The sequence below is a fragment of the Castor canadensis genome, chromosome 11 (genome assembly GCF_047511655.1).
Source record: "Castor canadensis chromosome 11, mCasCan1.hap1v2, whole genome shotgun sequence".
NCBI classification, from domain to species: Eukaryota; Metazoa; Chordata; class Mammalia; order Rodentia; family Castoridae; genus Castor; species Castor canadensis.
This window is the reverse complement of record NC_133396.1, coordinates 140,738,340-140,762,612: the sequence shown is the minus strand read 5'-3', so window position 1 is coordinate 140,762,612 and position 24,273 is coordinate 140,738,340. Positions and strand designations below refer to the sequence as shown.

Below are 24,273 nucleotides of genomic sequence, written 5' to 3'. Positions count from 1 at the left end.
TTCTCAAAGGTGTTTTTCAAATGAGGTTAACATTTAAACCAGTAGATTATGAGTAAAGCTTCCTATCAGCTGAAGGCCATGAGAGGAAGGAAGAGGCATTCTGCTTCTACAAAGCAGAATAAGGGGCAAGAAAGTGGGTTCTCTGGGTTCAAGGCTGCAGAGCCAGCTCCCTCCTGAGAACAGCCTCCTGCTTAGGCCTGTGATGGTAGACTTGCCAGCTCCACAACCCTCCCAGCAAACTCCTTAACATAAACCAGTTTCTTTCCCTCCATCTCTCTTTCTTACACACACACACACACACACACACACACACACACACACACACACACACACACCACTTAATTGGTTCTGTTTCTTTTGAGATTGCTTATTATTGTAGTTGGTTTTACTTGTAACAGAGTGTGCTTTAAGTCAAATCAACTAGATTTCCAAAGAAGTACCTCTGGGATACTCATTAATACCCTTGTGATTGGCCAGCTGCAATATCAATGAGGGCTGTTACACAGTGGAGTGTATAAAGATCAAACTGCCGTATAAGGCATCATCTGGATGGCTTCGGGAAGGACTATCAGAGTTCTACAAGGGTACGTGAGAGCGCGAAAGAAGAGGCTCACCTGGAGCCATCCTCAGCACCAGCCACAGATCAAATTGTGGCAAAAAAACCTTAGGACAGAAAGCTTGCTGACTCCTAAAGGCCTAGAAAGTCAGCAAACAAAGCACAGATGGCTGGCAAAGGACTCAGTGTGGGTGTGCATGGTGCCGCCCACATGGGCGTACTTCCAGGTCATGTTGAGAACTTTTGGATGGACCAGAATCCCCGGAGACTGGGCTGAAACACAGATGGCTGGGCCCCACCCATAGGGTTTCAGGTTCATTAGGTCTGGGATGGACTCTGAGAATGGGCATTTCAGGTGCCCGGGCAGTACGGTGCTCTGGTCCACGGCCGCTATTGGAGAACCAGGGCTGCTGGGAAGCACCAAAGAGGACGGGATGAGGGGCGGTGCACTCACCAGAGCCCTCATCTAAATCATTCAATGCAACACACATTCACTGAGCACTGCTAACTACCAGCACCAGGTAGGTGCTCAGTGCATTGAAAATATGGACGCCACCCCTGCCTTCTGCAACTCATTAGCCTTACTAATGAGAGGAAATCCAGACTGCTACAAAACTATTGGACGTATACCACCCTCCAAAGCCTGGCATCTACATACAACATCAGCGCTGCCCCCCACCTCCTCCTTCATGCTTTGTGACTTAATATTAAAATGCTCACCCTTCCCAAGCTTATCATGACTGATTACACCCACACCTTCTTTCTGTCTCTGCACATCTTAATTAAAGCTTTGAACTCAAAAGGGAACCCAGACTTTTCTTTAACCACTAGCCTGGAACATTCCAGATGCAAATGCACAGCAATACCACATCTTTTTGCATGTCGTTAGGCACACTTCTCCTTCCTGTGGTCCGAAGGCCCCATGTGGAGGGAGTGCCCCAGTAGCATTCCTGCTGCCCTTCGCCCTGCTCTCCCGTGAAGGACAGCTTTCCCGAGGGGCGAGATGGCAGAAGGAATAGGAGTTCTCCACTTGATGGTGCCTGCTCTCTCTAGTCCAGTTGTCAGTGCCAAAGAACAATGTCCTATAAAGTGAAGGTGTAGGATGCCCACTGTGGCCACACATTCCGCCTTCACAAGGGACCATTAAGCAGGTTCTTGTTTTTTTATTTTTATTTTTTGGTGGCACTGGGGTGAACTCAGGGCCTCATACTTGCTAGGCAGACACTCTACCACTTGAGTCACTCTGCCAGCCCTTTTTTGGGTTGTGTATTTTCGAGATAGGGTCCCAGCTATTTGTCCAGGTTGATCTCAAACCTCAATCCTCCTGATCACTGCCTCCTGAATAGCTAGTGTTACAGGTATGAGCCACCAGTGCCTGGAAAGCATGTTCTTTTGATGTCTGTCTGATGCCATTCCTGACCTCTACATTAGATCCCAATTTAGGCTGGGAGGAGAAAGTTACTTCATGGGTCTCTTTACCACCAACATAAATGATGTATTATTAGCCCATTATACAGCTATTAAGCTCAGTAAAGACTACATCATAATCATTTTTGTACATTCAAGAAAAACGTATTGCTCTAGAGGCATGGAATGATGAGAACACACCTACTGTGCACAAAGCCCTGGATTCAAACCCCAGTACCACCAAAAACCAACCAAACAAAAGGACTGGGTGTGTGAGACCCTAGGCTCAATCCTCAGTACCACTGTTGCAGGAATCTCAAACTGAGATACCCAACACTGAGGCAGTTTAGCAGGAGGCAATGTTTTATTGTGCCGGCACAGACTCAGTGGACTCGTGTCCAAAGGCTGAGCCCTGAAAACAAAGGGGTCTCACCTTCTATACCCTTGCAAGCAGGTTACAGAAGCAAAAAGCAAGGTCTAATCCATATATGGTTATATTCAATTCTATAGGCTACTTTACCCTAGTGCTACGTGACTTTCCCCCTCCCCAGTGCTATGAGATCCTCTCCACATTCAGATTCCTCAGGTTTTATCTGCTGTGCCATCCCTACCTCCCTGCTGCTTTATCAAAACTCAGGCCTAGTCTGTTTTCTTCTGATCCTCCTCCCTGCTACATCACCGAATAGAATAAAATAGAATAAAACAAAAAAAAAGAAAACTACATTGCATACCTGCTATATGCGAAGCAGGGCGTCAGTCACTGAGAACGCTGCACTGACTGAAACCAATAGCACTGCATGCCTGCTGAAGCTGTGGTGTGGCTAATGACGGGGGGCGAGGGACGGGGAAGACAGTGGGTAAACAGAACCTACAGTGTGTCTCGTGCAGCCAATGTTACTGGACGGACAGTGCTGGAGGAAGGATCACAGTTTGTGGGGAGAGGTCAGGGAAGAGCTCACTAATCTGTTTGAGAAAGCAGCCAGGAGCCCAGGGAGATGGGACAAGATGAATGTGGAAGGGTGAAGAAGGAAATGAGGTGAAAGGAAGTTCAGCTCTCACACGGGAAGCCAGTGGCAGGAGCGTTTACATGTTGTGACAAAGATTTTAGAATTTTAAAACCAAAATTAGGGCCCTTGAACATTTTCAATACATTAATTAATGGCCTAATCTTCTGTAAGAAAGTCCTATTTACAGAGTTATTTACTTTTAAAACATGTCATTTATTTGTTTGCTCTTCTGTCCTTTGTCCATTCCTTGCTATGGCTGGCACGTGGTTTGACCTCAAAGGTGTTTGTGTTGGAGGTTGGCCCTCAGTGGTAGCAATGTGGCAGTGGAACTTATTGGGAACTTAAGTAAGTGGACTTACTGGGAAGTCCTTAGGTCTCTGGGGACGTGCCCTGAAAAGGGATTAGGCAGTTCTCCACAGTTTCTGAAAGTGAGTTGTTACAGGAGCAGGCTGACTCCTGAGTTGCTCTCTGGCTTCCTGTTTTCAGATGTGACCCTTTCCTCCCTGGAATGTTTCTGTCACGAAGTCATTCATTAGGCCTTTGCCGGTGGCTGGACCACTGGGACTGCCTAATCTTGGACTTTTAGCCTCCAAACTTCTTTTCTTTATAAAATTATCCTCCTTATGTATTACAGTAACCCAAAACTGACAAATACATTCCTTTAGTCAATGCCTCACACACTCTTGTGGGCTCTGGGATTGCAAAGAACAAGACCCAATTCCGAATCTCACAAACTTCCAGTCTAGTGGAGGAAACTGATAGTCTTTATAAACACATGCTCGGAAGCTGTACATATTTGTGTGTATTGTGAGCACAATTTTGTGTTCTACATCTTTCTCCTTAGCATTTTGTTACATACACTTAAGGTTTACACGATGTGTAACAGTTCATCTTTTTCAGCAATCTGAATAATTTTTAATGAAAATTAAAATACTGTCAAGGGAGTCTGGATGAATGTTACCTATTACTTAATCACGTACCTACTCCAGCTACTTACACCCCACGTCTAGCTGTTAGACACACTATTTCTGCTGTGGCCATCTGTTGCCTCCATATGAGTTGCCAAATTCGTATGTGACGTGACTCAGAGTCAGCAGGGAAGACAGTGTTTTGGTTGCCTGACTCTACCTTCTAAGAAGAGCTGCAGACACACAGGGAGTCCAGCTCTGGGCTCCCAGACCCAGGTCTGCCGTTGTGCCATGGAACATAACTTCACGCCTTCATGAATCGTTCCGTGAATGCTAGCTTCCACTGGCTTTAGGCCTTCCTTTCTTGTATCTTTAGTCTCTCTCTCTCATAAAAATGTATACTTTATTTCCAAAATAGTTTTTACTAATTTTTCCTACATTTTATGTGAATCCAGTAGCATTGTGTCAACAAAATCTTTCCTAAACTCCAGTAAGAAAAACACCCCATCAATACTAAAAGCTAGGACATTTTAATATTCTATAACCACGATGCGATACGACTTACAAAGCAAAGTGATAACACACCAGCACCCTGTGTGTCACATAGAAAGGGCTGGAGCTCCTAAGTGAATGGAGATTACTTAGCTGTCATTTTTTGTTTTATGAACTTAAGACATCTCATTGTGAGACAGCCTTGTGGGGTGGGAAGTCGGCCATTTCTTACATGTCTTGCTGTGTCCTTCGGTGCCTGTCGTTTTATTTCCAAGGTCCCTCTCTGGTTCTGTGTGTGGGGGGGTCCTGATTCTTCCTAGTGAGGGATCCTATCAGGAAAGACCTGGTGGGAGTCGCTAGGTGGAGCTCTTCAGCGACTCTTGCCAGAAGCCTGGCTTGTGTTCTCCCAGATAAAAGCACCTCTGGGTATTCTCCTAGCGACCCTTCCCATTTGGGCTATAAATAGTGAGTCTACCTCCTCAGCCTCCTTAGCCTAGGGCCCGTGTGTCTCTCAGGACACAGACTGAATCTGTGTTTCATTCTTTTCCTGGTTTATCCCCAGGATAAAGCGTTTCAAATCGCTTAATTTTGTTTCATTCTTTTTTTAGTAGGGACCCACTATGTAGCCCAGGTAAGCCTTGAACTTGAGCTCCTACTGCCTCCACCTCCTGAGGGCTGAGATCACAGATGTGTACCACCACACCCAGATCAAATGAAGCATTTTTTAGACCAAAAGAAGCATTTACCGAATACAAGAGTCATGCCAGCCTTCTCCTTCCCCTTGCTTACTAGTTAGTTAGCATGAGAGGGACAGGTAGGGGACACAGGAACACAGGAAGCACTGAGAGTCAAAGTTGCCATTTCTTTTACTTGTCCACACAGAACTTTGTGTGTGAGTCATGGCAGGCACACAGGTACCTGAGAAAAGAGGACTTCCAGCATTGCAAGGAGATTATTAATATCTAGTAATCAATGTCAGTATGAAAAATCTCTGAAGTATCCAAGGCAAAGGAGGGGCCCCAATAATTGCTGCACTGGGAAGCGAAGCTGGAAGGGTGGAGACTGCGTAGAAAAGGACCACCCATGGCGGTCAGAGCACAAAGTGAAAGATTTTGTAGAAGGATCAGTAAAGAGACACTGGCCCCATTATCCAGCCCCAAGTGGGTCCTTAATCATCCATGGGTGTGGCAGTCAGCTTTCTGTCATGATGACCAAATACCTGAGACAATCAACTTAGAAAGAGGAAAGGTTTGTTTTGGCCCACAGTTTCAGAGGCTTCAGTCCATGGTCACTTGGCCCTATTGCTTTTGGACCTCTGGTGAGGCAGCACTTCGTGGTGGGAACATGTGGCAGAGTGAAACCACTTACATCACCAACCAGGGAGCAAAGAGAAAGGCACATCTCCTCCAAGGGCATGCCCCCAGTGACCTCACTTTCTCCCACTAGGCCCAACTCTTAAAGGTTTCACCACCTCCCAGTAGTGCCCAGCTGGGGACCATAGGCATTGGGAAGACATTCCAGATGCAAACCAGAGCAGTGGTCAGAAGGGGTTCTGACTGTCCTGTGGGAGCACCTGGGTGTGATGACGGGGAGATGTGATCGCCATTCTCCTTGGCTCACACAAGTCTACCAGAGCATTTCCAGCCAAATTCTCTGTCTCCAGCCATGCCCATCAGAATCAAGCAGTAAATCCCTCATGAGACCTGGTGAGGCACACCTGTAATTCCAGCACTTGGCAGGCTGAGTCAGGAGGATGTGAAATTCAAGGCCAGTCGACTACACAGCGAGACCTGGAGACCTTGTCTCAAAAGAAAAAGAAAAGACCAAAGTAAATCATTCAACTTAGAGTCCAAACACCTCTTTGCCTATGAAACTTAAGTGAAGAGAAGAAATGTGATTTGATTCTTGCGCTGTGAATAATGAGAATTAGGACAGGGCTGAGGACCTTGACCCAGCAGCAGAATAAAGGACTGCCTTAGGGCTGGCTTTCCCTTTCCTGTTGACTTCCCAGTGTCCAGACAGAAGCTGGCCTCTGGGCCGGCCGGGCTCCCGCGCTGTGACCCTCGCTGGGAAGGACAGGGGGCGGTAGCGGGGGGGGGGGGGGCGGGGGTCGGGGTTCCCATCTCGGTTCCTAATCCTCGGATGAACGCGCAATCCGAGGGTCCGAGGACCCTGGCGTGCAGTCTCCACGCGGACTTGAGACAGGGCTCTGCACCCTCCCGGTGGGCTTGGGACGGTGCTTTGGGGGGACACCTCCCTGACCTTGACACCGCGCAGACGACCCCGCCCGGCCCTGGCACCCGCTCCCGGCCCCGGCCTGGCGCAGTTCCTCCGGCCGCCGCGAGGGGCGCTGCGGGCTGCATCTGTGCGCGGGGCGCACCGCGCATCGCCGCTGATGTCCAGCAGCTCCACCCGCAGTCACCCAGCGCCACCAGGAGCCAACAAGTGGCAAAGGACACCGCGCCCATGGGTGTCGCACCTGGCCACTTGCGAATGCTTTCTCCGTAGCTGCTGGGGCGGGGGCGATGGGGAGTGGGCACCGCTTGGCCTCAGTTTCTCCGACTGTAAAGGACGGAGAAAGGACCTTTGTGCACAGGTGCAGTCGGCCCACTTCCTGCACCACACTCACAGCGACACAGGTGTTGGGCCTCCTCTGGCTGGGGAAGGTGTCCAGCAGAGGCCGAGAGGTGGACAGACCTGGTTTAATCCCAGCTGGAGCAGCAGCAACAGGTCATGGTCTTGGAAGCCATGACCATGGTCTGTGACCTCCCGCTTCCTCTTCTTGGCGCTGGGTTTCGGAGGATGTAATCTTTGGTGGGGGTTGGGGCGAACTCAGGCCTGGCTGCATCGCTTACTAATTGTGGGCCCCGCGGAGAAGGTCACAGTAAGTCACTGAACCTCCCGGCCTGTGTGGGGACACCAGCCTCACAGAGTTAATGAATACTGACCAGGCCCAGGACACACGGGACCCAAGTGGAACTGTCAGTCACCAGCACCAGCTGCCAGAACTACAGTTTAGTCCTCAAGCTGTTATGTTTGTGGCCTTGCCTCCACAACAGGATTTTAAACTTTATAAGGTCATAGGTCATGGGGCTACCACCATGCCCCGCAGGCTGGTCAGCACAGAATAGGCAAGTGTATGCCAAGCACATATCAAAATATACACACCTGGACATCTCCGTTGATCCAGGCCATATTTGAGGAGCTGCTACCTTCACACTTAAAATTCTGGGACTTCTTCTTCAGGATTTAAAGTTTTTGTATGATGTTCTGTATGTTAGCTGCTCCCGGGAATAGTCAGCCTATGGCTAATAACAACAATGACAATGACAACAGTAACGATGACAGCTAACCTTCACTAGAAGAAGGCGTTGTTCTGGGGAAGACATGAGCCATTACCCAAGCACAGTGGGATTCATGCAGTGATCCGTCTCCTAGGGGACCACATGGAATCATCAAAGGACTTGGGACTACCCTGGTGTTCCTGAGAGACAGGTGCCCGGGTCACAGGCAGGGCCTGGGTTTTGGAATCACTTCTTTGGGGAAAAAAACGTGAGCCTGCCACAGAGCCAGTTCATCCTTCAAGTGCAGGACGATTTGAGCCACCATCCCCAGGAATCATGAAAGCCCAACTGTGGAACTGGAACTAGGTCACCAAGTAATGTCTTCACAGTGACAAGAAGTAGATCTGGGAAGGACAGCAACTCTTGCTTTACTTCCTGTTAATCACCCATATTACCAGGGAGGATGAACGAGAGATAGCTTGAGTGTACAATGCAGTGTCTTTTAAAATGAATGGTTCTAATGTGGACACACACACACACACACACACACACACACACGTCCTCTGGTTCTTGCTTTGGCCTTATCAAAGCAGCTGGTGGTAGCCATGGAAACCAGCAGAGGAGTCAAATCAGCTCCCACAGTCAGAGGAGAACCTGAAGTTATTCAGAGCTGAGCCTTTTGAAAAGAGAAAGTGTCTTGAACCTGGATAAGCAGGCACTGGAGTTCTTCTGGAAAGTTTTGCCTGGCTTGGAAATGTTCTGGTCTCTCTTTTCTTGTGGCACAGAATCTAACAGTACACCAAGAACTGGTTCTGGTGAAGCCCAGTTAGGGCTCTTCACACTTGCCAGAGGCAGGAAACTAAGTCAATCTAGGTTAGAAAAGAGAGCAAAACAAAACAAAACAAAAAACAAAGGGATTCATAAGTGGACACTGACAGTGGTAGTATTTAGGGGCTCTGCTGTGGCTTGGATCTTGAGTGTCCCCCAAAGTCAAGGTCCTCACTTTTATGGTACTGGGAGGTGGTGGAGCCTTTAAGAGGCGGGAAGTTGGACTGGGGCTCAAGTGATAGAGCACTTGCTTAGCAAGCAGGAAGCCCAGAGTTCAAACCCCTGTTTATTTATTGTTCAAAAAATAAATTACAATAAAAATAAAAAACAGGTGGGGCCTAGTGGGAGTCTGGAGGCCGTTGGGGCTGCCCCTCGAAGGGGATCCCAGCCCTTTCTCTTTCTCTCTTTCATACCCTACCATGAAGTGAACCAGCAGCCCCCAGCCCACACTCCCACCATGATGCACTGCCTCACCACAGGTCCAAAGCACCAGGTAAATGGGTCATGAACTGAAACCCCAAAATTGTGAGCCAAAATAACCCTTTTCTCTTTTCAAGTTGTCTCATCTCAGGTATTTGTTATAGTAGCAGAAATCTGGCTGACTCAGGCTCAAAGATGGTGGGACCCCACATCGTGCCTTGGCACCTCTTGCTGCCATTGCGTCAGTGGCTCCTCCTCGTCAGGGGACATCACAACGGGCAGTTCAAGGCTTACAAGCCACACTTCTCTGCTGTAGTTCGAGACTGAGGTTGGCTTCAGATGAAAAAAATCCCAGGTGGGTCCTGACTGCCTCAGCGCAGAGCCTTGGCCCACCCATGAGCCAGCCCCATAAGGGAAGTGTGTTGGGCAGGACATGGGCACCTGAGGTGAGAGGATCGCAGCCCACGGCAGCCAAACAAGAGGGTGGGCAAGGGCTCTGCAGGGACACTATCTGCCCGGGGCTGGGCCACTTCACCAAATTCTTCTCAGACATCCAGGTGTTGAAAAGGATCTAAAAAAGCTAATTCTTGGGGCTGGTGGAGTGGCTCAAGTGGTAGAGCGTCCGCCTAGCAAGTGTGAGGCTCTGAGTTCAAATCCCAGTGCCGCCAAAATAAACAAATTGTGTTTCAAGTGTGTACACAGAAGGTGTCTATATACATTGCTGTTCCCAGGCAGTGCACACCTGATCAGTCCCAGGCCCTTCAGGAGAGAGGAATCATTCAGTCACTTGTACAAAGTCTCACGTGAAGCCCTCTAGCTATGGAGAGGATTAGCGTTGTGGAGAGGGACGGGCCATGCAGTGAGCACAGAAATGGCAGATGGAAGGGCCAGGCTGAGGGCCAGAACCCTGAGGAAGGACCCCGCACCCTCACCCGCACCCCAGGGCTGAGTCCTGGGCCGAGGTCGCTCACTGAATGGCAGGGAAGTTGTTGTGTGCATATGATGGCACCTTCTGGAAGCCTGTCTCCTGAGGTGCTAGGGACAGTTGCTCATGGGGATTTTCCTGGCATCCAGAGGATGGACAGCGCCGGGGTGCAGGGCTCCCAGGCCAGGCAGGTGAGGGGAGCGTTGTCTGCAGGTCAGGTGGGAGCTGTCATCTGTGTCATCTGTCTACCTGCCCAGGAACCTGGTTCCTGGAACAGGAAGCATGGAGACCTCCCCTCCCTCCACAATAGCCCTCCAGAGCCCTGGATTGCCAAATTTCAGTGCAAGCTAGCAGAGGAAAAAAATAGGCCCAGGTGCATTTTCTCAGGATAGGTATCAATGGGTGAATCCCAATTGGATGAGTTACACCACACCCAAGATATTACTCTCTGCTGGGGAGCTGGTCAGATTAAAAAGCCATAAAACACGTTTAGATCTGAATCTAATGGCAGTAAGATGATTCCATTAGATTTTTCCACTTTTGAGCAGTACTGTGACATCTGCATGAAGATTCCTTTTAAATACTTGAAATCACTGTTTGTGTTGGGTGTGGTGTGCACGCCTGTAGTCCCAGCCACTTGGGAGACTGAGGCAGGAAGATTATTTGAGTCCAGGACTTTGAGACCAACCATGGCAACATAGCAAAACAAAGCAAAAACAAATAAAATCACTGTGAGAGAAAGATTGCTTCTTTCTAAAGAGAAACGAAATCGAAATTCAATGTACTGTTTTAAACCTGTCGGCAAAAAACAAACAAGCAAGCAAGACAATGAAGCCCAGTGCTGGTCAGTGCTAGGTACAGACCTTCAGTATATTGCAGGACTTCAGACTTTCTAGAAGAAAATAACAGATCAAGTCCAACACCAGGGCAGCCAGCAAGGAGGGTGACTCTCAGTCTGCTCATATAGCCAGAAGAGGGAGGCGACAAGGGCAAATGTACCAGTCACTGCAGTCCCCCATGCGTGCACCAATGATGTATAGTCTGTAATGCAAATCGATGTTTGCAGCAATCAAAGGTCTTCTTTTGGCCCCAAGTTGAGTACAAACTGCTTGCTGGGGCAGTGCCTTCTCCAGCTGGAGTCCTGTGGCTGAGGGCAGTCTTGGCTCGCAGTCCCTTGCTCAAGGCACCCAGGGACCAGAAGGGACCTGGTAGCTGTCAACTAGGGAGTTCAGTCTCCCCAGACAGTAACATCTCAGCACAATTTAAAGAAAAATAAACTATCAAAAGTGCTCACATAGCCGGGTGCTGGTGACTCACGCCTGTGATCCTAGCTACTTGGGAGGCTGAGATCAGTATAGAGGAGGGCAAATAGCTCACAAGATCTCATCTCCACAAAACCAGAGCAAAATAGACTGAAGGTGTGGTTCAAGAGGTAGAGCGCCTGCTTTGTTAGAGTGAAGCCCTGAGTTCAAACCCCAGTCCCAACAAAAAAAGGCATGCATGCAACAAAGGATTATCAGTAACAGTAGCAGTGCTCGTTCACTGCTTACCTTCTGTCCCAGTGTCCCAGGGAGAGGTGAGTCCCTGCCGTCTGTCTCACTGGGACCCTCAGTGTAGTGCTGCTTCTTAGCCTACTACTATCCCATCTAGTGAGGGCACGTCCGCTTTGTTTTGCATAAATAGACCTGCTCCTGCCTCAGTCCCTCTGCGTCCATCCTTGAATTCTCTCTCTGACACCAAGAACTTTCTGGCCCCCAGACCTGGTGGCTGGAATCCCCGAACAGTAGCATTAATTAGTTTTCAGAAAAAAGTAGAACCCAGGCATGGTGGAGTGTAATTCCATGCTTGTAATTCCAGCCAAGACAGGGGGACCATGAGGGTGAGGCCAGCCTGAGCTGCAGTGTTCTGGGGAGATTGTGAGGGGAGACAAGGGGTAGGGAGGAGAGGGGAAGGGAGAGGAGGGGAGGGGAGAGGAGAGGGACCCCCATCTTCCTGCCCCGTGGGGTTTCTGTTCTTTGACAGTTTGAACAGTTTGCATTGGTTGTTATTTATTTATTTATATTTATTTTTTGCAGTACTGGAGTTTGAACTCAGGACCTACACCTTGAGGCACTCCACCAGCCCTTGTTTGTGTTAGGTATTTCTTTTTTTTTTTTTTTTTTCCTTTTTTTTTTTTTTTCCGGTGCTGGGGACCGAACTCAGGGCCTTACACTTGCCAGGCAAGCGCTCTTCCACTGAGCTAAATCTCCAACCCCTGTGTTAGGTATTTCTGAGATAGGGTCTTGTGGAATTATTTGCCTGGGGTTGGCTTCGAACCTCCTGATCTCTGCCTCCTGAGTAGCTACAATTACAGGCGTGAGCCACTGGTGCCAGGCTGGTTGTTATTTAAATGGACTGGTAACTAAAGTCCTGGAGCCTAACACGGCCTTTCCATCTGTTCTACGTGCCCCGCCCCCCGCCCCCCCTCCCCCCGCCCCCAAATCCGGGATGCTTTGCAGACGGACAAGCAGGCAAACGTGACGAGGGTGCTGTGTCCACGAGGGAGGGAGGGTGGCTCTGCAGGGACTCTGCAGCCTGCACCCACGTCCCCTTCCTGCCCTTCGCCAGGTGGGCTTGGCTTTGGCTAACACTGACACACTTCTGTTGAAGAGGAATGATTTTAGACGAGAAATGAGATTTGCTGTCCTGAAGAGGGCCACACAGGGGGACCGCCTGGGGACGCGGGTGCACGGTGAGCACGGGATGAGCCGGGAGTCCGTGCGCTGAGAACCGGAGCGGAGCACGCACGAGTGGGTTCCGGACACTATGCCGCACACTTTCCAGGTGGTGATTAGACTCTCGCTTTCGTGAAAGATTAAAAAGTTTAAATTCTACACTCAGGTTTCTTTTATGTTTGGCAGTTCTGGGGTTTGAACTCTAGGCAGGGTCCACCTCTCGAGTCACTGCCCCAGCCCCAGACTCAGACTCCACACTTTCCGCCCTCAGCAGAGACTTGTTCCCATGGCCTGGCAGGCCCTGGGCTTCTGTTTAGAGGCCATGACAGGAGGCTTAGGAAACCCAGAAGGGGCTCCTGGTGACGACCCCCTCCTCTGGTCCTGAGAGGACTGCTAGGCTTAGCAAACACGGGATGCTGGTGACATCTTGAATTTCAGATGAACAGCAACAGATTTCAGCGCAAGTATGTCCCAGGAGTCCTGCATTTCACCTCACAGCACAGGAGCAGCACGCCTGGCAGCCTTGCAGATGGAGTACCTGTCTCTGCTCTTTCCCCACGGGACACCCAGGCACAGTGACCAAAGGGACTGCGTTCTAGGTAACAAAAGAGCAAGGCCTCCCTCCCTCTCTCCTTCCCTCTCCCTCTCTCCTTCCTTCCTGGCTTTAGTGTGCTAAGCACACCATGTGTCACCGAGCTGTCCACAACAGACATGTTCACTTTCTCAAGTAGATCTGCAAAGTCCCAGAGAAACTCCTTGGACCTCAGCTTCATTCCTGACACAAAAAGCAAATTATTCAGTGTTTACACAGCCTCCCGCCTCTGAAGTGACATGATTTTAGAAAGCCAGGCAGTGTTTACGCACAAGGTCTGTTGTGTGGGAAATGGAGCCTTTCTCAGGTTCCTTGTGTAAGGAGCACCTGTAATAAAGGCATTCTCAACGGGGCTTGGTTGACTCAAGTGGTGGGGTGCTTGAGAACCAGCCTGTTCTCTGGTTAAATGGCGGTGCCTCTGCCGTCCTGGGCTCTCCCGCCCTGTGCTCTTCCCTGACACCTGCCAGGCTTCGCTCCTTGCTTTTGCCAGGACAGGATGCAGACTCTGTGCCCCAGATTCAGTGACCTGAAAGGACCTTCTTGGTAGATGTGTCTACTTAAACTGCAGATGCCGTGTTGTTCTGCAGATGGGCGCTCCCCCAACCCCAACCTCATCTGGGTCACTATCCTCCCTACGTGACTGCTGTCACCTTCCAGAGCTAGGACTGCAGGCCACTGTGTGGTTCTTCCTCAGAAGGGGACACAGAGCGAGCTGCAGTCTGTGGGACACTAGACCCCACCTCTCAAACGACCCCTGCCAGGAACCCAAAGGCAGCCGACAAATGCAGGAATGAGAGCTGCCTGTTCTCAGTGGGGGAAAGGATCCTTTCAGAGACTCAAGGACAGAGGAACTGAGTCCAGAGTGGAGCCCAGCCAGCTCCTTAACCTCGTCCATCAAGAAAGAGTCCCTCCCCGGGAGTGCTTCCCCCTTCCTGAAAGGCTCCGCAGGGCTCCCCACGCCACCATTCCTATCCCAATAATTTCCTTGCAAAAAAAAAAAAACCTCAAATGAAAGAGGGAAACAAGAATCTGATTACCTGCATCCCTGCATCGCTAGTCCCATCCAGATCGGAAGCTCAGGACAGGGTGTTTCCTTTTGTTTCTGCCGACCTTGTCACCCCCACCACCACCACCACCACCTTGTGTGCTTGGAAAGTAAGAACCAACCATGAGTGGCCATCGTCCTGCTGACGGTGATGTCAGCCATTTCTCCCTAAGTGCCTCTCTCCTTCCTGACCTTTGCTCCAAGGCAATTAAGAAAAGCAATGAGATCATGAAACCTCACTTTTGATCAATGCGTTCCGGTCGGGAGACCCTGTTGTGCTTACGGCACGTCTATAATTAGATTCTAGGGCTTGGAATTTGGACGGCTGTATCAAGTAGGGAAAAAAAGCAGTTTTTTTTTTTTTTTTTGAGATAGTCTCACTCTTTAATGAGGCCTAGGCTGGCCTTGAACTCTCAATCTTCCTGCCTCCACTCCCGAGTGCTGGGATTACAGGCGTGCACCACTACAACCCTACACCACCAGCTTGGTATTTCAGAAGGAACTGGAGGGATGTGAAGCAGTGAGCAGAGTGAGTCAGAAGGCAAAGCATTCCTCCTGATCTCTGCCTCCTGAGTAGCTGGGATTACAGGCGTGAGCCACCAGTGCCTGGCGAGTTTGCCACTTAGATACTTCATATTAACACAACACAGGTGTCTCACTTAGCATGTTTTTAAGCTCTGTCCACGTCACCTGGCTCCTGTCATCAGTCTCACTGTGGGTTTGATCATCGGGGAGGCATTGTCTTCTTCACTGTGCATTTGTAAATCTCCCTTGGAGAAATGGGCATCTCAGGGCCTGGTCCATTTTTAAACTGGTTTTCCCCTTGATTTGCAGGTGTTCTTTATTTTGGATAGCAAACCCTTACAGGACATATGATTCACAGACATTTTTTCTTTGGTTTAGCTTTCCATTTTCTTCACAATGTGTTTTGGTGTACAAACTTAATTTTTCAATGACAACTAATTTATCTGTCTTTTGTTTTTGTGCTTTTAATCACATCTTAAGAATCCATTGCCACATTCTCAGTGATAGAGATTTATCTCTGTGTCTTGGTCAGATGGCTTTTGGATTTAATTCCTGTTTGAGGCGTTGAGCCATTTTAATTTTTGTACACGATGTGAGCCAAGAATGCAACCTCGCTCATTTGCATGAGGAATCTCAGTTGCCGGGTCCCATCTGGCGCTCTCAATTCGACTGGTCTACGTCTGTCCTTAACCACTGTCACAACGGCTTGGTTACTGTAGTGTTTAGTAAGGTTTTTTTGTTTTTTCTTTTGGGTGGCACTGGGGTTTGAACTCAGAGCCTCACACTTGCTATGCAGGTGCTCTACCGCTTAAGCCACTCCACCAGCCCTAGTTTGTGTTGTTCTTTTTCAAGATAGGGTCTCTCAAACTATTTGCCCGGACTGGCCTCAAACCTCAATCCTCTGGATCTCTGCCTCCTGCATAGCTGGGATTACAGGCATGAGCCACCAGTGTCTGGCTGTAGTAGGTTTTAAATTGGGAAGCGTGGCACTTCAACTTTTTCTTTTCCAAGACTGTTTTGTGTCCCTTGCAATGCCATATAAGTTTGATAATTGACTTTTCCTTTCCTGCTGACTCTCCCCGGAATTGTGATAGAGGTCGCATTGGCTCTGTAGACTGCGTGGATCTTGACAAAGTACGTGAACACCGGCTGGCTTTACGTTTACTCACTGTCTTTAAATCCCTTCAGCAATGTTTTGTAGCTTTCCGGATTCAGGTCTTTCACCTCCTTGGCTAATCTTATCCCTATCTTGTTCTTTTAGTTGCTATTGTGAGTGGGATGGCTTAATTTATATACAGATTTTTGGTGACAATGGGGTTTGAACTCAGGGCCTCGGGCTTGCAAAGGCTCCAGGCCTCTTGTCTTCTTTCTGATCTAAGGGGGACATTTTTAAGTCTTTCATCGTTATGGGTTCACCTGTGGGTTCTCCACAAATGCTTTGCGTCGTGTTGAAGACGTACCCTGTGCTGAGCACCTCTCCCTCGTCCACTGAGCTAACGTGAGTCCCCGCTTTGTTCTAACGACGCAACTTGACGTTCTTAAGCTGGACTGTGCTCCCGGGCCGGAGGCGCTTTCATGATCTGATTTGTTAGGCAGTGCTGGGGTTTGAACTCAGGGCCAGCGGCCGCTGCACCAGCGGTGTTTTCACTTCATCCCTCTCCCGGGTGTGTAGACTCAGCGTGAATAAATTTGCAGCTCCTTTCCTGTGCTCGCGGTCTGCAGCGCTGAAGCGTGTGACGTGACACCGGTTGTGCAAGATCTCTACAAACTCTGAGTCAAGTCTCACCGCGCCCTCCCGCCCCTGGGCTGGCCTTCATCTCGATGGTCATGACGTTTGACAAGCACGTTTTCACGTCCACTTCGGGGGCTTCTCCCTTTTACGGTTTGTGCATTTTTGTTCTGAGTGAGAATTCTGTTTGCTCAAACTTACCAGAAGCTTCTCGTGCTTTCTCCTAGCTGTGCTATAGCATTAGGCTTTGCGTTTAAACTCATTTACTCCAGGTTAATTCATGTTCATTTACTTCCCAACTGGATATACAATTTTTCCAGCTTTTTTTTTTTTTTGGCAGCACTGGGGTTTGAACTCAGGGCCTCACTCTTGCCAGACAGGCGCTCTTACCGCTTGAGCCACGCCACCTCCAGCACGACTTCTGGAAAAGACTTCCATTTTCCCCCGACCTGCCCTGGCTCCTCTGCAGGTCACTGGACGTGTACGTGCAGGCCGCCCTGCCACCACACGACGTGCGGACGGGAAATGCGGCTGCTGCAGCTGAACAAGTGAGCCGGCCCCTCCCTGCCCTTGTTCCTCTGAGAGCTCTGGTGGCGGATGCACCCTCTAAGAGACGTCAGGGCTTTTCTTGAAGTCATAATCTAAAACCAAACTGTTAACTCCTAAAAACTGCTGCAATCTCAATTAGAATTGTGTCAGATCTGTGAACTGATCTGGTGCTAACTGATTTCTTAACAGCACCCCAACCGCGAACAGACTACATCTCTCACTGTGTTCAGCGTTCCGTCAGCACGTTTTGTTTGGTTTTTTTAAATCAATTTCAGTGCACGTTTTGCCGGTATTGTGTTAACCTTGTTAGTTTGATTTTTTTTGAGACAGGGTCTTACTGTGTACGTAGCCCAGGCTGACCTGTAACTCTTGATCCTTCTGCCTCACCTCCCACGTGCTGGGATTATAGGTGTGTACCACCACAGCTGACTGCATTTCATGCTTCTGACACTGCTATAAGCAAAATGAATTTTTATTCATAAATTTATGAATTTAAATTTTTTATTTTAAAAAAAAATAAAAAAAATTTTATTTTTAAAATTTTTTATTTTTTTTATTCATAAATTTAAACTGTCCACTGACAGTTTGCAGAAATCCTGTTGAGTTTTTGTATTCTGATCTTGCATCTTGTGACCATAAGTAGCAATTTGTAGATGCTGTGGGATCTCTTTACAGGCAATTATGTCATTTGCAAAAGGTCTTTCTTCCTTTTTTCCTTGCTATAGGATCTCCAGTACAATGTCAAATAGACATTGTCCGGATCTCAGGAAGAAAAGCATTTTGTCTTATTCCATTAAGTAGCATTAGATGTGGGTTTTCATAACTGCTCTTTATTGGGTTAAGGAAGCCCATATCTAGCTCCGTGTGCCGAGTTTTTTTGTGTGGATTTAATGCATATTTGCTGATATGGTTATAGGGATTTTATTTTAGTTTGTTGGAATGAATTATACTGAATACATTTTAAATATTAAGCCCACTCTCTTCCTATGATACATTTCATTTGGTCATTGTAGGGTATAACACCTTTCATATATTTTTAGAATTGACCTATTTTATTCAAAATTTTTGTATCTAAGTTCATCAGTGATACTGGTCCCAGTGTGGTACTTTTTTTTGTCTTTGTCTTGTTTTGGTGTCAAATACTGTTTCAAAAATGGATTAGCAGGTATTCTTTTTCTGAAGGAGTGTGTTGTAGGGTGAGTTCTGTTTCCTAAACAACTGGTGAGGCTTCTCAGACTGGAGTTTTCCTTGTTGGAAGATTTTCAGTCTGGGGCAATTCAGACTTTCAGTTCTGTGTGCGTGTACATGTGTGTATGCACGTGTACGTGTGCGTTTGTGTGCAGATAGGTGTGTATTTGTGGTGGGGACAGAACCCAGCGCACTGGACCTTCTAGGCGGTGCTCCACCGCTGCACTGCCTCCCTGGCCCCAGACTTCCAGTTCTGAGGAAGGCTCTGGCAGAGACCCGCCACTGCCGCACTGTCAGCCCCACGCGCGGCTGTGGGGAAGGAGTCCCGTCCCGATTCCCATGGAGGTGCTGTGCAGATGACCTGGACAGAAACTCACATTGTGAACCAGGCATGGCATGACAGGAAGAACAACCTGAGGTTGCCAGTCCCACAGGTAGCATGTGCCCCAATTTTTTTTTCAGTGCTGGGATTTGAACTCAGGCACCTTGAGCCACTCCACCAGCCCTTTTCTGTGATGAGTTTTCTGAGATAGGGTCTCATGAACTATTTGCTGGGGCTGACTTTGAACTGCGATCCTCCTGAGTACCTAGGATTGCAGATGTGCGCACTGATGCCTGGCGTCTTTTATGTATCTCTTTGCACATACATTTCCCTTAACAGATTTTTTTTTTTTTTTGGTGGGAGGCAGGACTGGGGTTTGAACTCAGGGCCTCATGCTTGCTAGGCAGGCGCTGTATCACTACAGCCAGGCCCCCAACCCCAAATACTGAGTTTTTAAGCTGGTGCCATTTGTTGTTTCTGGAGCCACACAGGCACCGCATGTCTGTTGAGGCTCAGATGGCAACACACACACCAGAACTTCTGCACCAACTCTGGGGTCACAGGCAGAGCTGAGAACTGACCTTGGGGTCACAGGCAGAGCTGGTCATTTGTTTTTTTTTTTGCGGAAGTGGGGCTGAAACACAGGGCCTTCATCTTGAGCCATTCCACCAGCCCTATTTTTTTTTTTTTTTTTTGTGTGAAGGGTCTTTCGAGATAGGGTCTCGCCAACTATTTGCCTGGTCTGGCTTCGAACTGCAATCCTCCTGATCTCTGCCTCCTCAGTAGGTAGGATTAGAGGCGTGAGCCACCAGCACCCAGCAGAGCTGGTCATCTTTGACCAGCAAGCAGAGATGACCACAGGCACGCCATTTCTCAGTCGCCTAAACCTAGGGAGGTTCAAGTAGTGGTAGAATCCCCCAAGAAAAGTTTAACTCACTGTAGCCTTCTTTCCTTCTTTTTAGTTTAAGTCAGGGTCTTGCTGTGTAAGACAGCTCGCCTCAAACGCATGGTCCTCCCGCCTCAGCCTCCTGAGTAGCCGGGATTATAAGCAGGCACCGCAGTTCCCGCTCACTGTAGCTTTCAGAGGCTCAGTGCATGAGGCTCAGTAAATTCTTTTCTTTGAGATTAAGACAGAAGATGACACACTAGAGTCTGTGACATCAATCCTAGAATATCTCATTCTTGAAATGAAGGCAACATGATAGAATAGAAAGTATAATGGAGCTGGGATTTATAAGATCTGGACTTCAGGGATATGTATTTACTGAGTTAAGCACTAAGTGAGTGAATGTTAAAATGTTTCAAATACAGCATAAAATAGTGAGTTAATATTAAGTGAGCCCAAAGAAATGAAGAGAGTGACACAGGCCATGTCAGCAGTGAGATAAACATTCATCCCTCTTTTTATGGGGAGTGTATGTCACAAGGCCAGTGCCCAGGAAACAGGTTAAAAGCTAAGGATTTTTTTTTCTTTTTTTTGCAGCATTGGGGTTTGAACTCAGGACCTCACGCTTGCTAGGCAGGTGCTCTACCACTTGAGCCACACCTCCAGCAAAGCTAAGAAGACTTTTTTGTTCTTTTCCACACACATGCCTTGTTTTACTCCAACTCCTACACATTTCTCATTCCTGGTACCCCACTCACATCCTCCTGCCAGTCCAGCACGACCAGCTCAGACCTGTCCACATTGAGAGCCCAATCCACAGCATGAGAAAGCAAGCCTCACAGGTGATTTCACTCTCAAATCTCAAAGGATGCATTTGGGAGTGGGTTCCAGGGATGTATTTTAGGAATGAAGGCCCCTTTACTTAGGGACCTCCTAGGACTCCCCAAATAGATGGTATTGACTACGGGGTCAGACCAACTCCTGAGGTCATTGTACTTCTGCTTTAAAGCAGTCTTCTCGACAGCTAAGGGTGCAAATAAACTCCGAGACACTTTGTTGGTGCAGATTTTAAATTACAAGCTCAATTTGATACCCTCAAATACAGTTCTCAAGGAAGATTAGTTACAAATAGTTGTCAGTACTTTCAAACGAAAAGAAATTACATTTCAGTAAAACTAGATGGATTCTTTATGAGTGAGATAACAATCCTTTCATTATCAGGTGGAATTATTCCAATTCATGCAATAAATGACTTACATTTTAAAAGTTGCCCTAATTTTTCTAGGTGAGATTTCATGCCTATTTTAAGTCAAGACATCCCTATGCTCCTGAGCTCACCTCACCATCCTGGGAAGTGGTGAGGGCGCCGCTGGTTCCTCTGAGACATACAGGGACCCTGGTTGGCAAGGTGCTACCTCGGTGAAAGGTCCCAGCAGGTCCCGGCCCATGTGGCCCAGAGACAGACACAACACCAGAGACGCTATGTGACTCTGACAGTGACCTAAATAGGTAAACAGGAGGGAAATCTTAACTTCTCTTGACATAGGAAATCTTAACTTCTCTTGACATAAAATAGCCAGAAATAAGGATCACCAAATTCCTGCAACTAGAATTCCGAGGGTAAAACAGAGGTTTGTCTGTGACAAAGAGGCCCCTCCCTCTCAGTGGCCTGTGAGTGAGTGGCATTTACAGAGCCATTTAGATAGTACCGTGACACACAACATACTTTACATACAATCTCAATAAAAATTCTTAAAATTTATAATAGGACATTAAAATAATCTTCTAATAAAATCAGCCTTCAGTATAATTAATCTAGATTTCAGCATCTCGTACACTTCTAAATAAATAACTTTGATCTACAACCATTGAAAATATTACAGTTTATGGTGACATGATAGAGACAAGTCAAACAGTATAATAAGTGGAAATAAAACATCCACTTAAAAATAAGCCCCAAACACAATGAACTGAAATGACAGAAAATCAACACCAAGTACAGATTAAATATGTAGCACAGGGATGACTGAATGCGTGCACATCAGCGGCTCTCATCTCACACAAAGCTTTGAAATTCGTAAGAGAGACGCACAGGGAGGTACTGAACCAGCCAGTAACAAGAAATCAACCTCTCCCTTTTGCTTTCAAATGATCTGAACAGAAAAACAGGAACTAATGATCACTTGCTAAAAAACTATAATTCATGTTTTTTTATGGTTCCTAGGATATAAAAAGTCAAAGCAAGGCTTCCTAAGTGTTAACCTCTGGACCTTATGTAAAGACTGGCCACCTAGTGACAGACTTAAACACCCTCAGACACTGGCCTTTTCATGCTGTCTGAATTGCCACTACGTGACCCCACGACAGGGACTAACCCGAGCCCACAACAGGTATGCACAATGCAAATGCCTGACACGGATCTTTGGGTTCTGAGGTCCGGTTATTGTGCGGACATCAGCAAGCAGGGAGAGCATCTGGTCTCCGGGTTCTCGTAAGGGCTTCTGGATGAGCTGGGTCCAGCATTCATCCTTCCAGGCAGAACTGGGGGACTCCAGAGTTCCCGAGACTCAGGAGTGCCTTCATTTTGCCTTCAGGCCTCTGGTTAATTCCCGGCCAGTCAGTCAACTTGATCGCCACACATCTGTCACAGTTTCTTGCTTCAGGGCCTATGTCTCCACAGTTCATCTATCCTACAGGTAAGCCTTCAAAGATCTGTGCCTGCACATCATAGCCAAGTTAAAAGAATAGAGATAATCTTTGTTACTCTGGGTCGGATATTTGCTCAGGATAACTGTCTGAAATGTGTGTGCATACACCCACACAAACATTTTACAGATGGAGAGCAGAATGTGGAAATAAAACAAAAAGCCTAAGTTACAAAGCTCCCAAGGCTAACTAAAAAAATGACCTTGAAACCGTAAGTTAACTGATTAGAAACAGACTGTGTGATGGCAGGAGCAACAATGGAGACCAGGAGTGTCCTTTGTCCGTTAGCACGACAAGGTGGCTAAGAGCCGTGTGGCTCCAAGCCTGTCCTGGTTACCCCAGGGGACAGTGTGGGGAGAGGGGACAGATCTCTCCCTCCGCCCCAGTGCTAGGCCAGCACTTCCTCTTGGCCTCATCGTGTGAATTGTTCTGAGTTCCTCTGATCGCCACTGAAAGCTGCCACGGCCAGCCCGGGTCGTCACCGGGCAGGGGAAAGCTCCAGAGCTCCTGAAGTGAAAGCTATGAAGAGAGTTCTGCATCTTTCATCCTCGTGCCCGGCCTGTCCCTCGTGATCCTGCTAGGAGAGGTAGATCCAGTGTCTGACTTCTGCCACACCCTGCACGAGCTTCGTGTAATAGAAGTCCATGTTGTCTGCGAAGTCTGTGCAAACAGGTGACTCCATGTCACCAAAAGCACAGTACAGAGCGGTGCCCCCCATACTGAGGAGAACCGTCACGATGCACAGCAAGATGAGCAAGATGCAGGAGCCGCCTCCAACGTCCTCTGCAAGTGCCAGGGAGAAGATAGCGTTAGGTCGCCAAAGTGCAAACCCCTCCCAGCAGATACAGACCGTTCCAGGTGTCAGTCCTCTTGGGGTCAGGACTTACAGACAGAGAAGGCGTGCATCTGCCTCTGCCACACCCTACCCCGAGGAGCTGCACAAATCCACACTTGGGAGATCATGAACGATGAAATTAAAGGGACTCATCTCTACTAGGAGCATGAACCACACTTCACGGGAAGGGAGAGGGTGGCGGTGTTCCTGACTCACTGTGCTAATCTTAGAACTCGGCTAAGATTGCAAGTCCCTCCACGTTCACAGCTCTGAGCACCTTCGGTACAGTCGATCGGACATCAGACACCACAGACGCCTGTGCGCGGCGCTCCGCACACTTGGGCTGCGCTCCCTCCTGTTATCCAGCGGAAGAGCGGCTCTAGCCAGCACACTGATCTTATGTTGCTTAACAGCTCTGGCAGGTTCGTTTTTAATTAAAAACATCCACACCCGGCTGGCGGAGTGCTCAAAGTGGTAGAGCACCTGCCTAGCAAGTGTGAGGCTCTGAGTTCACACCTTAAGACCACCAAAAACAAACAAAACATACACACCAATTTTCCTACACTGAAGAAAAAAATTATTCACTGATTGAGAAATCTTAACGATCACTCATAACTAAAGAAAACATATTTTGGAAAAAATAAATGGTTTACAATTTGCAGTATGATGAAGGTGTATAGAAACTGTTTTGGAAAGTAACTTTACATTATCTATTAAAATTTAAAATTAATTTATCTTACTACTTGGAGGTAAAGATTGGCAGGATCATAGTTTGAAGTCAGCTCAGACAAAAAGGTAGCAAGACCCCATCTCAACAAACAAGCTGGTATGATGGTAAACATATGCACTACCACCTACATTAGAGGCCTAAGTAGGAGGATTGAGGTCAAGCTGGGCTGGGGCAAAAAAACATAAGACCCTACCTGAAAAATAAAGTAAAAAGGGCTGGGGGTATGGCTCAAGTGAGTGGAGCGCCTACCTAGCAAGCACAAGGCTCTGAGTTCAAGCCCAGCACCACAAAAAAAAAAAAATTATCCTCTAGACTGGACGCTTTCAGAGTGAAATACACATTGCCTGAATGGAACAGACGGATGTGAGGCAGGACTGCCTGAGGCCAACTGACAGCATGGCCTCGATTTAACCCAGCAAACCCACACTTGGGAATTAGCCTACAGACAAAATCACATATTCACTGCAGCAGAGTTTATCACAATGAAAAGCAAGCTGAGAACCCAGTTAATCCAGGAGCAAGAAATAATTTAATCACACGCTGGAAGATTATACAATCACTTAACAGAGCGTGGTGACATGAGTGTGCTCTCCCATGCAAAGAGGTGCAAGACTCATGATGAAAC

At 48.0% G+C, this 24,273-nt stretch overlaps 1 protein-coding gene across 3 annotated transcripts in view; it reads right to left on the bottom strand.

Moving 5' to 3' along the window:
- Nucleotides 1–20,429: 20,429 nt before the first annotated feature.
- Nucleotides 20,430–24,273, bottom strand: part of Cnst (consortin, connexin sorting protein) — an 85,825-nt gene continuing 81,981 nt past the window's right edge. For all 3 annotated transcript variants that reach the window (XM_074048807.1, XM_074048806.1, XM_020151681.2), the window contains one exon: nt 20,430–22,866. In XM_074048807.1, the coding sequence (XP_073904908.1) occupies nt 22,661–22,866 (206 nt within the window). In that variant the 3' untranslated portion in view covers nt 20,430–22,660. The remainder of the gene's footprint in view (nt 22,867–24,273) is intronic.